Source organism: Quercus robur, chromosome 11 (genome assembly GCF_932294415.1).
Source record: "Quercus robur chromosome 11, dhQueRobu3.1, whole genome shotgun sequence".
In the NCBI taxonomy this organism is placed as follows: Eukaryota; Viridiplantae; Streptophyta; class Magnoliopsida; order Fagales; family Fagaceae; genus Quercus; species Quercus robur.
The window spans coordinates 38573628-38590367 of record NC_065544.1 but is presented as its reverse complement, the minus strand read 5'-3'; the positions used below and the strand labels follow the sequence as shown (position 1 = coordinate 38590367).

The 16740-nt window shown below is 32.1% G+C and overlaps 1 protein-coding gene across 1 annotated transcript; it reads right to left on the bottom strand.

Annotated features, from left to right (window-relative positions):
- Nucleotides 1-11095: 11095 nt before the first annotated feature.
- LOC126706068 (alpha-amylase-like) lies at nucleotides 11096-15092 on the bottom strand. Its single transcript, XM_050405328.1, has 4 exons — nucleotides 14587-15092; nucleotides 14337-14466; nucleotides 12348-13162; nucleotides 11096-11599 (listed from the first exon to the last, which is right to left on the bottom strand). The coding sequence occupies exons 1-4, from the start codon at nucleotides 14668-14670 to the stop codon at nucleotides 11327-11329; spliced, it is 1302 nt and encodes a 433-aa protein (XP_050261285.1). The 5' UTR covers nucleotides 14671-15092; the 3' UTR covers nucleotides 11096-11326.
- Nucleotides 15093-16740: the final 1648 nt, after the last annotated feature.

Below are 16740 nucleotides of genomic sequence, written 5' to 3'. Positions count from 1 at the left end.
CATCTAAGGAGCTTGTTGTTCTTATTATTTCTTCAGTGCTTGGTTATAAAGGTTTCAAAGATGATACAAATTGCTACCGTATTCTCTATTTCTCACTCTCCTCCTTTTCTTGGAGGATTTCTTACATTATATATCCCCTTTCAGTTGATCTTGGCCCTCCATTTGTTGATCATGCAGGTCACTACTCGAGTGCTTGTCCCATCAACCGCCTTCCCAAGCCTTCTGTGAATTGCAGCAACCAAGGCAGCACTGTTCAGGGGTCGTTTTCTCATTAATGCGGCCAGAACGTTAGTTGTGGGCATTTAATGCGAAGGTGACAGTTTCTTCTTGAATTGCCCTTTCACCATGCTCCCATGGCTGACCCATTGTACTTGTCCTTTTTCTTAGGATGTTCTGGGAGGCTGCCTTTGATGGCGTGCCGCTCTTCCCTTCTATGATCTCGGTTGGCCGAGAACAGGATTGTCCTCGGCGATGTTTCTTGGCAATTTGGACTTTCTTCGTTCGTCCTCGGGCATTTCTTCCTCCTTGGCGTGGGCCTTGGGCTTAGTATAAAGTGGGCTAGGGTTGCCAAATTCTTTGACCCCACACTTAGTATCCTCCATAATAAATCCTTAAAATTTTTATTTTAAATATAAGTTATCAAATTATCAACCAAAGTGAGTAAAATTTTTTCAATTGAACTAATAAGTATTCAAAGATATGAATGATTCAAAATTTTAATAGACACAAGAACACATTTTACAATAAAAAATGAATGTGAGAAAGAAAAAAAAAACATTCTTTATAACACTAGACCAATTGGACAATTTTTTAAAGAGAATTATTGCACTAGCTCAAGTATTTGGGGGGGCCAAGTCTCATTTTTGTAGGCTAATAATTAAAACGTTAAATATTTATATATAGTATTAAAATATTTTTAAAATGGGGGGTGGGGGCATGGCCCCTACTCATACATGTAGCTCTGTCTTTGCTCATCACTAACATCACATTTTTATTTATCAATAATTATTTGAAAAATACTAAAGCAACATTAATGGTTTGGAAAAATATTATAAAATAGATTATGAATGTAGTATTACTTTTTTTGGGGTACATTTTCTGTGGTGGGACCGATTAAGTAAAGATAAGATAGCTCAACCGGTAACTTGTAAAAAGTCTGATGGTTGAATAAGAGATTTTGGGTTCAATTCTTGCCAATATAAAAAATCGATTGATATCTTGATCTGATGATAAAGAGTTATCATTTTAAGTGAATGTCATATATTGAAACTCTTAGAGCATCCATAACAGATGTGCCAAATGCCAAATATTTGGCACATTTGGCACACCAAACACAAAACAGAGTATTATCGGATGTTCTAAATCTCAAAAATTATGTCACATTGCTACAGTACCATCTCAAATATGAGACAATACAAACAACAATTGTAAAATCAAATATTATTATTTTATTGCGTTTTTCTCTCTCCTCTTCCACAGATATCTCTCTCTCCATCGACTCTATCTCATTTCTTCTCTCTCTGTCACTCTCTATCTCTTCCCTCTCCTCCCTGCTCAAGAAAGTTGCTCAAGATCACTCTCCAGTCCTCGCTACCGATCTCGCCAGTCCTTGCCGCTGATCTCGCCACATCATTCTCCACAACTCGCCGCTGATCTTGCCACCTCATGCTCCAGCCCTCGTCACCGACACCCACAACCCTCACCACCAACCTTTAGATCTCTCTTAATCGGGTTGTGGGTGTGAGATTTGGGATGGGTTTCGATGTGGGTTTTGGGTCAGCGTTTTGGATCGGCAGTGTGTGGGTTGTGGGTCGAGGTTTTGGGTCGGCATTTTTTTGTCTCTAGTTTGTTGGTTGGTTGAGGTTTTTTTTTTTTTTTTTTTGGTTGTTGAGGTTTTTGGATTTGGAATTTGTTAGTGTTGTTGCTATTGATGTTGTTGCTATTGTTGATTGGCGTTGATGTTGTTACGGTTGTTGTTGATAATGGGGAGGAGGTAATATATTATTTTAATGTGTAGTAAATATTATTTTAATGTATAAAATTAAATGATAAACCGTCTGATAAATAAGATATTATAAAATAATGTGATAAAATAATAAAGTAAATTTTTAATGTATCAAAATGATATTTTTTATAAAACATTTGCTACAGTACTACGGATATTTTTTTTTTATTTTTTTATTTTAAGGACCACGTTACATGAATATAGACAAAAAGGGTGACTTAAGAGGATTCCTTATGTTATGTTAGTCTCCGACACTGCTTCGGGTGACTTCAGAGTTAAAAGAGTAGTATTTTGGTTGACGTGGCGGTTATATAATTTGGGGATGTGTATTTGTGGGGTACACGCGGACTTGTAGACATTGGGTTTTTGGCTTTTGATGAGATTTGAGAGTTGGAACTTGGGACTTCGTCAGTCTCTGGACTCTCTGGAAGTTTCCTTCCTCTTCGCCAAAAGGCAGCAGCTTCTTACAGACTTGAGGCTTCAAGACAGAAATAGTAACAATTTTGGGAAGCAAAAGTACATCGCAGCTTTAACGGCTATGCCGTTTCCATAACTCTCCTGTCTTTACTCTTTATAGTATTATTACTATTATGTAATAAAATGGAGACAAAATCTCCTACAGTTTTTATTGGAGTATAATTATTTTGAAAGATTTTAATCAACATAAATAATAAAATAAAGGAAAATTTAAATAAAAAATTATTTTTTACATGATAAAATATAATTTTAATATATACATGTGATTTTTTTTTTCTGACTTTTAGAGTTAATTAAAGGATATATGTGTTCATTGATTAACAAAATTATATAGAGTGTGTTTGGGAAGTGATGAAAGTTGAAACTTATTAGAGTTTTTAACTTATTTTTACTACTATTTATAAGTCATATTACACTTTTTGGTACTATTCATAGGTTCTATTGTACTATTCAGCTAGCTTTTAGTTTTTTTTTTTTTTTAATTTTTTTTATGTTACTTTCAGCAAAAAAATTTCAATTTCAGCTAAATAAATTGTTTCCAAATAGACTCTTAAAAGAGTAAATAAGAAAATAAATCCACAACTAATACCCTTTTTTTTTACCAACCATTAACAACTTGTTACTTAGACTTTGTTATAAAATTGTTGTAAAAATATTGCTTTTTAAGGAGCTTTATGGACTAAAAATAGTACTATCTTTTCAAAAACAATCATATTCAATGTAGCCATATGCTTGAATTTAGAATAAATTATGAAAAACCTCACTTGAGGTTTTGGAGGAATTATGACATTCCACCTCCAAAATTAAGGGAACTAACACTCTCATTCCTTGATGTTTGAAGAAAATTATCACATTAATCATTCCTTTAAATAACAATAACATAATATTGTCGTGTATCACTTTATTTTTTGTTTTGTTTTTGTTTTTGTTTTTTTTTTTTTTCATTTTTTGATTAGTTTATCTTTTTAAAGTAAACAAACGCCCCACTACAAATGATTATAATATAATTTGTAAAAATATGTAGAATTGTAAATGCGTAATGTTATAGATATAATAATTTTTACAATAGTTTAATTGACAGTGCAAATTCTTTTCGTTAAGTTGTTGATGGTTTTTAAAAATAAAATAAATAAATTGGCTTCAATCCCCAGGTATATAAACTGATTAAGAAAAATTGGAGTAAAACAACTAAATCATTTGTTAAGCTAGGTTGAAGGAGACAATCAATTTCTAAAACAATGTATTGACAGGAAGGAAGTTAGGGATAGGGTTGTAAATGAGCTGAGCCGAGCCGAGCCAATTATTAAAAGTTCAAACTTGTTCATTTAATTTTTCTTTTTTTTTTTTCTGAACATGAGCTGAGCTTAAGCTCATCACCAAACTAGATTTTCTATTTAAACTTGACTCATTTTCTTGTTGAACTAGCTAGAGATTATTCACGAGCTACTTGATTAGTTTATTCTTTTCCTATATATTGTGAAACCATGACTAAAATATTTTATTTCTTTATAATTCTATGAATTTTTACTACAAATAAACTACTTATATCATCAATAAGTTACAAACAATAATTTAAGATCATATGAACCTATTGTCAAAATCATAGAATTCAATTTTAAGTATATATAATTATATTTTTTTTGACAAATATACATATTCAAATATAATATTATATATAATTAAATCAAGCCTTCATGCTTATGAGCTTGTTCACAAATATATTATTATGTTTGAACTTTGCTCGTTTAATAATCGAGTCTAAACTTATAACTTGTTTTCTAAACAAACACACATAAGCATGCCTTTTCCCAAGCTGAACTCAGGTTGTTCATAAACACCTTGGTTTATTTACAGCCCTAGTTAGGGGTGAAAGTGTTTGAATATGGGTGCTTGATATTATCCCTTAACTATTGTACTTTCAGGTTTTCAATTAAATTTAAACATAGGCTACATTAAACAATACAACATAAAAATTATTAACTCTCTCAATAACAATTAAACCCTAAGTTGCAACACTGAAGGATCTGTAACTAAGTCTTACCTTATTATTATTTAGTTGAAGAGGAGTCAATTCTATGACTAATAAATAAAAAGCTAAATTACATGATATATTTTATCTATATATATATATATGTATATACATAATATAATATAACTAAACTTAATTTAATTAGAAATTATTTAAAAAGTAACAAACATATTTAATCAATTTTTTCAATGTTAGGTTGCTTTGGTCCAATAGAATTCGTGATATATATAAATTTTAATATATTTTTAGTAACATTTTAGCATTTATAGCTTAGAAAATTAAAATGCTCACATGAAAAGGTGAGTTTAAAGCTTATATGACCTCTATCAAACACACACACACACAAAAAAAAAAAAAAAAAAAAAAGAAAAAAAAAAGAAAGAAGAATCTTAGATGACAATATAGTGATATATAAGGAACAAGTGCTGAAAAATTACACTTTCGTTTTACTATAGTACTAAAATTTTTAACATATCTAAATATGATAAAATTCATATTTATTTGATACACAATAATAATACTTGGAGAAAGAAAATTTGAAGTTATATCTTCTGCATGGAAAGGCTGAATAGTGCCACTAAACCACAAGGTACTTTTTTTTGAGAAAGAAACCACAAGGTACTAGATTTAGAGAATTATGCTCTAGTATAGAATATAACATAACAAATAAAAATGAATGTCAAGATTGTTAATGTAATATAATATATCCTATATTCTAGTACATCATGATGGGAAATTAATATAATAAAATCTTTGAATTCTTTTTTGGAATCAATTTGAACAATTCTAGAAACAATAAAGTATAATAAAAAAATCATTATATAAACAAAGCTGCAATATGATCATATTATACACGTGTACAGTGTTGCATTCGTATTAGCTTAGCTGTAGTTGTGTAAACTACGCTACGCAGTACATCGGACTCCAGAGTCAGCCAGCGAAGCACACAAAGACAAAGCGAAAGCATTAAGAGTTGACCAAGTCTTTTGTGTTTTAACTTTTAACATACCAAACAAAATTCTTTTTAACAGCAGTGTGAACATATAAGACTTTGAGAGGGTTGTTCTCAGAAGCAAAAAACACCGTGTGAGTTGAAATTTCAAAAGCGTGAAAAGGTCAATTGCCAGCTCAGTAATGGACGGTAGTTTTGAATGGGTTGGGCCGGATGGACTTGGCCCAAGTCTATCTTGCATTTATAGTCTTGCATTTGAAGGGAAGAGAGATTTGTTTCAATTTTTTTTTTAAACGAAAAAAAAAAAAAAAAAAAAAAAATCTCCGCTTGCTTGTAAAATTAGGATTAAATTTAGGTATAATACATTAAGTTCTCCAATTAAATTAAAAAACATATAGCATAAATAGTGTTATATTTTCAAGAACAATTAAGTTTATGTACTTTGTTTGTTTTATAAATGTTTTTATTGAATATTTCAAAAGAATTTCACAGAAAGACATTGACAGAAGAATTTCAAAAGAAGTTTTTATTTGTTCCAAATATAATCCTTTTCCAAAAACCCAATTGCAGACTACCATGAGTAAAAGATTCTCTCAGAAAGACAAGGGCAAGGCACCAGCGGTGCAACCCAGAGGTTTGTCAAGGCTTCTTTTATTAAAATATCTGTTATATGAATATTTAAAAATGCTATAAAGGGTGTACATTTGTCATTTAGTACTTCTATTAGTCTATCAATATATCTGTCATTATTATTAAAAGAAATAATAATTTTACCATCTATATTTTGTGTGGGGGCAATAGTCTCAAATTGCCATCTATCAGTCCATATACTATTAGTCCATGCATATTGATTACAAAAGATTGTATTTATATTTCCGTCTTCTATGAATTCTTCTGTAGATTGGACTTTATGTAAGAAAGGAGAACAAAAACAAGGAGAATAAAAACATATTTCTGTCTTTCTGTCTTGTTTATATTCTTTTTTGTCATTTTCTGTTAATTGATTAACAAGTAGCATTTCTGTCTTTAAAGATGACAAACTTCTTTCAGTTCTATAGATTCCTCTATCGTTGATATCTGTTGAAATAATAACCTTTTTGGAAGAGTGTATTTCTTTCAGGACAGGTGGTACAATGAATTTAAAGAATATATCTTTTTCCAATATATTAGTTTTAATTCTTTCGTCTGTCACTAAAAAGGGATAAATTAAAGACAGAAGTATTTTCAAGTAAGATTTTATTTGTTTCAGTTTTCATATTCCATACCCTGTTTTAATCTATTTTGACTATATCTATTTTGTTATTCTCTTCTTTATCAACTATTTTATCATTGTTTATGCTTCTATATTACTGCTGTGCTTACTCCTGGGTAGTCAATGGTATTAGAGCAGACAGACTATTACTGTTCAAGATAGACTTTTACTGTTCAAGATTCTACCGACAGATTAACTTGAGTCCACTTTACTTAACTCAAGTTACTTTTGAAGACTTATCATGGTTCACTTTATCTATAAATAGACAGACTTCGAAGACAGAAGACAGGTCCAGTTCTAAGGTCCAGAATTAAGGTCCAGTTCCAAGGTCCAATCTTTAGAAAGACTTTTAGCTTTCCTTTTCCCTCTCCGAAAGACTTTTGTACTTTACTTTATCTTTTTGTAATCTTGTAACCTTTCCTTCAGACAGATAATCTTGTAGCCTTACCTTTCCAGACAGACAATCTTGTAACTCTTTATAGATTTTACTTTGTAATCTTGTAACTCTTCAGACAGTGTTTATTTTCAAAGCTTGTAAGAAAGACAGAAGTTTTCAGTTTTAATCAAAGACAGAAGTATTTTCAAGTAAGATTTTATTTGTTTCAGTTTTCATATTCCATACCCTGTTTTAATCTATTTTTGACTATATCTATTTTGCAATTCTCTTCCTTATCAACTATTTTATAATTGTTTATGCTTCTATATTACTGCTGTGCTTTGAATATGGGTGCTTGATATTATCCCTTAACTATTGTACTTTCAGGTTTTCAATTAAATTTAAACATAGGCTACATTGAACAATACAACATAAAAATTATTAACTCTCTCAATAACAATTAAACCCTAAGTTGCAACACTGAAGGATCTGTAACTAAGTCTTACCTTATTATTATTTAGTTGAAGAGGAGTCAATTCTATGACTAATAAATAAAAAGCTAAATTACATGATATATTTTATCTATATATATATATATATGTATATACATAATATAATATAACTAAACTTAATTTAATTAGAAATTATTTAAAAAGTAACAAACATATTTAATCAATTTTTTCAATGTTAGGTTGCTTTGGTCCAATAGAATTCGTGATATATATAAATTTTAATATATTTTTAGTAACATTTTAGCATTTATAGCTTAGAAAATTAAAATGCTCACATGAAAAGGTGAGTTTAAAGCTTATATGACCTCTATCAAACACACACACACAAAAAAAGAAAAAAAAAAAAAGAAAAAAAAAGAAAGAAGAATCTTAGATGACAATATAGTGATATATAAGGAACAAGTGCTGAAAAATTACACTTTCGTTTTACTATAGTACTAAAATTTTTAACATATCTAAATATGATAAAATTCATATTTATTTGATACACAATAATAATAATTGGAGAAAGAAAATTTGAAGTTATATCTTCTGCATGGAAAGGCTGAATAGTGCCACTAAACCACAAGGTACTTTTTTTTGAGAAAGAAACCACAAGGTACTAGATTTAGAGAATTATGCTCTAGTATAGAATATAACATAACAAATAAAAATGAATGTCAAGATTGTTAATGTAATATAATATATCCTATATTCTAGTACATCATGATGGGAAATTAATATAATAAAATCTTTGAATTCTTTTTTGGAATCAATTTGAACAATTCCAGAAACAATAAAGTATAATAAAAAAATCATTATATAAACAAAGCTGCAATATGATCATATTATACACGTGTACAGTGTTGCATTCGTATTAGCTTAGCTGTAGTTGTGTAAACTACGCTACGCAGTACATCGGACTCCAGAGTCAGCCAGCGAAGCACACAAAGACAAAGCAAAAGCATTAAGAGTTGACCAAGTCTTTTGTGTTTTAACTTTTAACATACCAAACAAAATTCTTTTTAACAGCAGTGTGAACATATAAGACTTTGAGAGGGTTGTTCTCAGAAGCAAAAAACACCGTGTGAGTTGAAATTTCAAGAGCGTGAAAAGGTCAATTGCCAGCTCAGTAATGGACGGTAGTTTTGAATGGGTTGGGCCGGATGGACTTGGCCCAAGTCTATCTTGCATTTATAGTCTTGCATTTGAAGGGAAGAGAGATTTGTTTCAATTTTTTTTAAACGAAAAAAAAAAAAAAAAAAAAAAAAAATCTCCGCTTGCTTGTAAAATTAGGATTAAATTTAGGTATAATACATTAAGTTCTCCAATTAAATTAAAAAACATATAGCATAAATAGTGTTATATTTTCAAGAACAATTAAGTTTATGTACTTGTGTTTAAATTTAAATAGGAAACTGAAGAAGAGAAATCAAATTCATCTATGAGACAACAAAAGAAGAGATAAACCTGCCTCGTCTATCATATGGATGAGGATAGCCAACATTAAAAGAGCTCTCCATAGATGACACGGGTAACGGTTCACATTATAAACAAGTAAAAGTGTAACGGATGAACCAACTAACAAAAGATCATTGAATTCTATAATGCTCCAGTATTCATTACCAACGAATCCATAATCATAAAGAGAGGCATTTACTCCCATCCTAAGACCTATAAAAAGACACAAGGAATCATAACAAAGGTATGCAAGATATGCATAACAACTCTCTAGCCACATAGCAATTTCTGTGATCAATTGAGCTTTGATCTTACTAACTAGCACGTCGAAGTCTCTTTGGCACGCATCACACCGGTGTACTCAAAGTATATTTATCCCTTTTGTAGGATTTCACAGTTGCTGACTTAACGCCATCCATCTATATTGACGAGGAGTCCAACTGACAATTTTCTGCATCATCAGAAACCTATCTAAGAAACTATACATTATTCTTACCTGTGAAATTAATAGAGATCGTTGCATGTTAAAAATTTAGTTTTTATCTATGTTAAGACTTAAAAGTCTTGTAGTTTAACTAGTTGACATCTTGATGTTTTCAATAGAGATATCTAGGATTCAAATCACCTCACTCTCAATTATCGAATTACAAAAAACAAATCCATAAATATTATTATTCAGTATAATAATATTTTATTATATGATGTGAAATAATAATAAAGATTTTTATATTTATCAAAATGATATCTTAATTGTGTAATGGCAAGATATATATACAATCATATTAAATGTTTAATATTAGAATATACAGTTTTATATAAAAAGTTAATTATAATAAATGTCTATTAGTAATTGTAATTATCAATTTTACCAAAAAAAAATTGTAATTATCAAATTTCATATTTAGGCAAAAAATAAATATAAAAAGGATAAAATTATCTTATGTATTAAACCTTCTCATACATTATATGAGTTATATATATATATATATATATGATGCTGCCAGGTTGGGTCCGGTTCAGAATTCCACTTCACAGGAAATATATAATGGTGGCCTAGTTGATCAGTCAGTGTCCACTTTGCCATTGGTGGCCACTGGTAATTCCATACAAAGCAAGCAAGTGCGGGACAGAGTTTGTAGTTTGTACATAGATTCTCCGACATCTAAACCGCAAGTGACCATTGTCTTTGTGTCATCCAAGTTTTCATAGAAACTTAGTTTCTGATTGTGATACGCTGATGCTGCTACTTGTCACAAAGAATATTTTTCCAATAACCAAAACTTTAATTAGTGATTCAAATTAACCATGTGTCCCTTTTGTGAGTTTTACTGGATCCTAATGGACAAGAATCTCTGATGCCATTACCAGGAGAGTAGAGAATAATTTTAGTTTCTACCTGTAAAATAAATGATTCCAGAATCGGATTGACACCTTTTGTAGTAAACTGACCTCTAAAAAATTAAAGCTTGTAAAAGAAGTACTTTTTTTGTACGAATACAGTGATGTAATACAGTAATAGAAAGATGATCAAAGTCCATGCAGAGCAGCTTCATGATTCATGAGCTGCCAACGAAATTAAAACTGGAAACAAAAACAGGTGTTTTTAGAAAGACAGGGATTGTTTGGTAGTGTAACTAGAATAATAGTTTTCAGTGTTTAAACAACATTAAACATATTTCCACATTTTTTCACCTACACGTACTTCTAAAAAATACAAACAACGTTACTAAAACAATATTACCAAACCAGCCCTGAACCTTTGAAAACTTTGAACATTATTGGATTCAGGAAAGAAAATCTTAACCGTGAACCATTTTATTCTTGAACAATGTCACATCTGGTTGGGCTATTGAAGCTAGATTTCCTTGTAGAGGTTACCTATATGAAAGTCTGTCAGTAAAAAAATGGGCAAGGCATATCAAACCTTAATTTTCTCAATTTTATCATATACTTCATTGTTGTTACAACCTTGGTTTCCAGGACTCAATTCTAATTTATAGAAAAAACATTATAACAGATATTTTTTAAGGAACATATCCAGTGTGTGGTATATGGATCAAATTGAATCTTAGAAACTTTCAAGTGGGGTCTGAGGCAATGTCCTTGAGTCCGTAACCGGCCTACGCAAGCCTTATACTTTAGAAGCAAACTGGATAGCATGAACATGAAAGTTCTCACTATGCTTAACTTTCATCAATAATAACATAGCATATTAAATTTCAAAGGTTCCAAAGCAAAGGCTAATTTATCATAATGACCTTTTGTCATTCCTTTTCATTTTTATTAATTATCATCATTCCCCTTAGTTTTTTTCTCCCACACAGCATAGTCATTTCCGGAAGTAGCAAGTTGGAAGGTTGGAGGGACCAGGTTCCCAACCTCATATCTTGGACCAATCTTAGCAATGATCTTCTCGTCTATAGCTGCCACATAGAGATCTGCATCAGAGGCTAGAATTCGCACGGAACTTGTGGGCTTGATCCCATTTCTGAATCGAATTGCAATGAGTATAGAGATCCCCTCTTTGAGGCCCCAGTCAAAGAAGTGATCATAAAACTGTCACGAAATAAATTATTCACATTAATTCAAAGAAAGAATGAAGAACATTTATTTGTCAATAATCATTAGTATCAATACCATTAAATAATAGCTTGTCAATTTGGATTAACTTGTCTTGATGTCAATAATTAGACATCAATGGAAATTGTATCTGCTAATAGTAATTTGCATGCTCCAAAGTCCATCAGAACCTTTTCAGTAGTAAAAGAACAGTTTTTGCAATTATCTTTTGTTTGCAGAAAAAGTTGCCAAAACAATGTGCAGCTATGTAACAAGATCCTATGCTACAACTGATAATTTTTTTCTTTTGCATCCTTGAATAGATTAACACAGCATGTTAGTGTATGTCAATATAACAGCTGCATATTCAAATGAATTTCACACAATCAGGCCAACTGACATTGAGCCTTTATTTGCTTATATATAGCTTTTTAAAGCCTTAATCCCCCCCCCCCCCCCCCCCCCCCCCTCCTCTTTTTTTAAAAGATACAAGTGTACATTTACCAACTTTCAGAAAATAAGTAAATACAGTATGCTTTTTCAAGTGAAGTGTTAGTCAAATTTTGGAAACTTGAGCAGATTGTTATCAATTTACTTGCAGATTTCTGCACTAAAGGCTATTTTTTGAATTCCAGACAATTTCCTGGATCTACTTTTTGTTCATCTAGGAACACCATATGAAAATAACATGAAAAAACAAAACATCTGTTGAGAGAAAAAGTAAATGAGCAAAAAATTAACTTACAATTGATGGAATCCCTGGATGAGTAAGAATGTAGACATATCCCTGCATGACTTTATCTGATGGGAATGGCCATATCTTCTGTGTGGAACCTGTATCATGATTATCTATGAACGTTACAGCATTTCCTGGCTTCAAGCCAATCACACCTGGAGGGCCTCCATTGGAGTCTTTCAACCGCCACAGCTCTCCTTGAATTGCAGTTTGAAGTATCCCTTTAGTTGTAAAATCAAAAGCTGTAACAAATCCTCCAGCAGTTTGTATCCATCTCGCAATCTCGCGTCGATGACCATCCTGGTTGTGCACTGGTTTTCCATCACTTCCATAAGCAAGAGTGTTCCATATTTCACCTACTGCAAAATTTGGCTTAGTATTTGCCATATACTTCTTAGTAAAAGCTGGGGAATATCCTCTGGCAAAATCAAATCTCCACCCATCAAACCCGATTTCAGTCTTTAGCCAGTTCATCCAATCTGATAGCTCTCTTTGGACCCGTAGGTTTGTGTGGTCGATATCTGGAGCACCATCAAAACCACCACCAGTGTCAGGATTTCCATTGCCATCACAATAACGAGTATCATCACTGCAAATGAAAGATGGACCCCAGTCAAGGCGATCATCTGGAGTCCCTCCTTCAAAAACAGACCAAATTCCTCTACTATCTTTCTTCTCTGCACATCTGTGGTTTATGACTATGTCCGCTATGCAATGGATCCCCTTGTCATGGAAGGCTTTTGTCAGTCTCTTCAGTTCATCTTGGTTTCCATATTTTGATGCATTAAGATCATAGAGCCTTCCAGGCAAGTACCCTTGAGGGCCTAGACTAGAGACAAAGCAAGGAAACAATTTTAGCAAAGTTTCCATATGCTCTACTTGCTATACTTGTTACTTCTAAAGAGTAAAGACTATGAGAGCCTGTTTGGTTGCCAAAAACTGTTTTCTGTTTTCAAACCCACAAAAAAATTTGTTTTTAGTTTTCATTCTCAAAACCTGTTTTCTAAACCATTGATCACCTTCCAGTTCAAAATTTCAAACATGTTTAGTACTGAATTCTAAATTAAAAAACATAAGTAGCTGGGGGAAGCTCAATAGAACCTTTGAGCAACTTGGCAAGCATGTTTCCTAGAAGTACATGTGACCATGTAGTGGGTTGGAACAATTTTCCTCCAAACCGGTTTGAAGATAAATTTGAATTAATGGAACAAGTTTTTAAAAATTCAGCAACTTTTTCTATTTCAATAAAAGTGATAATGTTTTTGTTCTCCATTTAACTTCAATATCATCTAAATATAACCTTAATCTTTAAAACTAATTAACCAATATTTCAGATTCTAAAAGGGAAAAGGGAGGAGGGGGGGGGGGGGGGGGGTCCATATATTCTTTTCTTCTTATGGTGAAATGTCTTTAAATTTTACATTGACCCCACTTATTCTTATCTTAATCGGTGCAATTCCAAATAATATCAAAAAAATTCTACAATTTTAATCCAACACAATTTTTTATTCCTTCTTCAAATTACAGTGGTTGCAATAGCCCCCACTGGACACTAGGTAGCTCTGTCTCTAGCTATTTGATTGAAGTCTTTACATAGTATGAGATGAATAAGCCTCAGAAGAATTCCATTAAGAGCCAACTTCCTTCATTTTGGGGGACAATTGTAACATAAATGTTCTAGTTTGCAAATCTTACAAATGAGACACCCCTAGAGGCCATAATCATTTGATCACATAGATTGATAGATACACTGCAATAGATATGATTTTGCTTTAAATCTATTTACTCGCAAAAAAGACAGATAAAAGAACTCAAATAACCAACACAAGGCATTTTAGCTCAGCTAGAATGAAGGGAAACCATAAAAAAGTTGAAAGCTTGGAACACCAAATTCAAATAAATTTATCATGAAAAGGAAAAAAAAAAAAAGAAAAAACCAATAAAATTTGGTGGAGATTATAAACTTTTTATATATAATGATTTTTGGTAAAGGTATACCGTCAGAAATAGAGTGAGCAGGTTGAGGGAGCCAAACATGAGTAATTCCAGAAGTAGCCAGTTCAGGAACTGAGTTTCTTAGGAAGTTGTACCATCCTCCTTCCTTCTTCCATGACTCCCAGTTGAACCCCTGGTCCACCAAAAGCCCAACAAATTCATATATTTTTATGATTAGTATAGCTGATTAGCAACAAAAAAGAGAAGAAGAGGGTCAATTATACATTATTCTATCATAGTGTTTCGTGCATACCTGAAATAGAATTTGAGAAGCTGTGAAGTTTGGAATGAGAGCAATAAAGAGCAAGAGATAGTAGAGAGAAATTTTGTTTCCCATCTTCCCTGTTGCTAAGTCAAATTTGCTTGTTTTTTGAGTTTAATGATTCTTTAAAGGAACTCGAAGGCAATAAAGCTAAGCTAGGTTAATCATTTGGGTCTTGACTTGTACTGCATTGACCTATATGATTGGCTAAAAATGTCCAACATGTGATGGCCTTTGTGAGTGGAATCCTCAAAATTGCAAATTGCCTAACATTTTAGAACTTTCTCTTCCCACGGTGATTGGGGAACATCAAGAACAAGTTGGAAACAATTTCATGAGACCATCATCGTTAATAAAGAGAGAGAGAGAGGGTAAACTTTTGTGGACTGTGGGCTTTATAGAAGATTAACAGCCTTATGATCTGTGGTTTAATGCGGCGGTAGATGATCGTTCTCAGTCAGCGAACACTGGTTGGGGTGGTCATGCGGTTGTCTGACAGGGCTAAAATATCTTTTTTATTTTATTTCTTTTATTGAACTTTTTTTTTTTTAACGATTTTGTCTTGTTATCAGTTTTTCCTTTATTACCTAATTATAAGTCTTCGGGCTTATTAAAAAAAGAAAAGAAAAAAAAGGAGGAGGTAAATTACAACTTACTCACTTGTTGTTTGATCAAAATTTAAATTGCTTATCTGTAATTTAAAATTTGACACTTGACCTATCGGAGGTTTGACCAAAATTTAAGTTACTCACCTCTAATTTGAAATCTCACGATGTAAATGTTTCGCTAGATTCTTTTTTATCTTATTTGATCATGAATTTTTATGTTTGTTGTATTTTTGGAGGAGAGAGACATAGAAGTGGAATAAAATTCCCTGTTTAGCCATGTTTCTAACAGAAGTGGGTTATTGAACTCTAACTTAACTAATCTCAAGTGGGTAAAAAATGTCAAATTGTAAACTACAGGTATGTAACTTAAATTTCGGTCAAATCACATGTGGATAAGTTGTAATTTGCCTATTAAAAAAAAAAAAAAAAAAACTCAAGATTGACATGTACTGACATGTGAAGAACAAATCTATTTATCATTTGGGGGGGGGGGGGGGGGGTGGTGTTAGTATTGGTGTTTAGAAGAGATCTCTTCGAACATTGACAATTTTCATTTAGCACCATCATCCTTTTTAGATCCAACTTTATATATAATATCTTTGGAAAGTGGTTAATAGAGAGAGAGAGAGAGAGCGAGAGAGGATAAGGTTTTGTGGACTGGGCTTTATAGGAGTATCAAGTAATGAAGTAGAAATTTAGTTCAAAAAAAAAAGAAAAAAAGTAATGAAGTAGAAATTGTGGGACACGCTCTTTGTTTAGTGTTAGGGAGGCTACCGTGGGTCTGACACTGACTCGCAAAATTTTTCGATTTAAGAATTAGCACATACTAGATATGGAGTATTGTGGAATAAGGATGTGATCATAAGTTGATTGTGAACTTGGTTTTAACAGCAAGCTACCAACCAACTCGATCAAATCATTTTTGAAGGAATTCCAACCATTGCTGATTGTGAACCTGCTAGTTGTCGATAAGGGTAAATTAAGGGTTGTCTCATTGATGCTGGCAATCTAGGTGGCATTTAGGTTGACAAGCATGTGAGGTGAGGTGAAGTTATGGCAATCTTAGGATTCCATAGGATCTAGTTGAGATGTACAGATCTTTGTTGAATCTCGAGTTGGAGAGGAGAGAAGTGCCATAGCCATGACTGGGGAATCAAAGTATTGAACAAAACACTTCAAATGGATTCAGTTTACTTGCAGTTGCACCAATCCATATGGGAAATATTGCATGTAGTTGGTACACAAGATACTTATTTCTCCTTCATCATCTCCTCATTTTATTCTTATTGAATTGAGATGAAAATAGGGAAAGAATTATTTTTAACTGATGTCTTCCCTTTTGTGAGTATTTTTGAGCCGCTCTTCACAATGCACCATTATCCTCCATTTTTTGTATTGCTGTGAGTAATAAATTTGACTCTCTTTTATATATATATATATAACCGGGTTGATAGGCCCCAAATTCCCTTAATTTGCTATCTCAAATCGACCAGACCAAAAAAAAAAACCTTAGGGCTGTAGTTACCTCAGCATACTG

Excerpts from the sequence above, each read along its gene's own strand:
- LOC126706068 (XM_050405328.1), bottom strand. The coding sequence starts at position 14,670 with ATGGGAAACAAAATTTCTCTCTACTATCTCTTGCTCTTTATTGCTCTC. Across the intron at positions 14,467-14,586 it reads CTTCTCAAATTCTATTTCAG|GGGTTCAACTGGGAGTCATG; the intron begins GTATGCACGAAA and ends TTGGTGGACCAG. Across the intron at positions 13,163-14,336 it reads TGCTCACTCTATTTCTGACG|GCCCTCAAGGGTACTTGCCT; the intron begins GTATACCTTTAC and ends TCTCTAGTCTAG.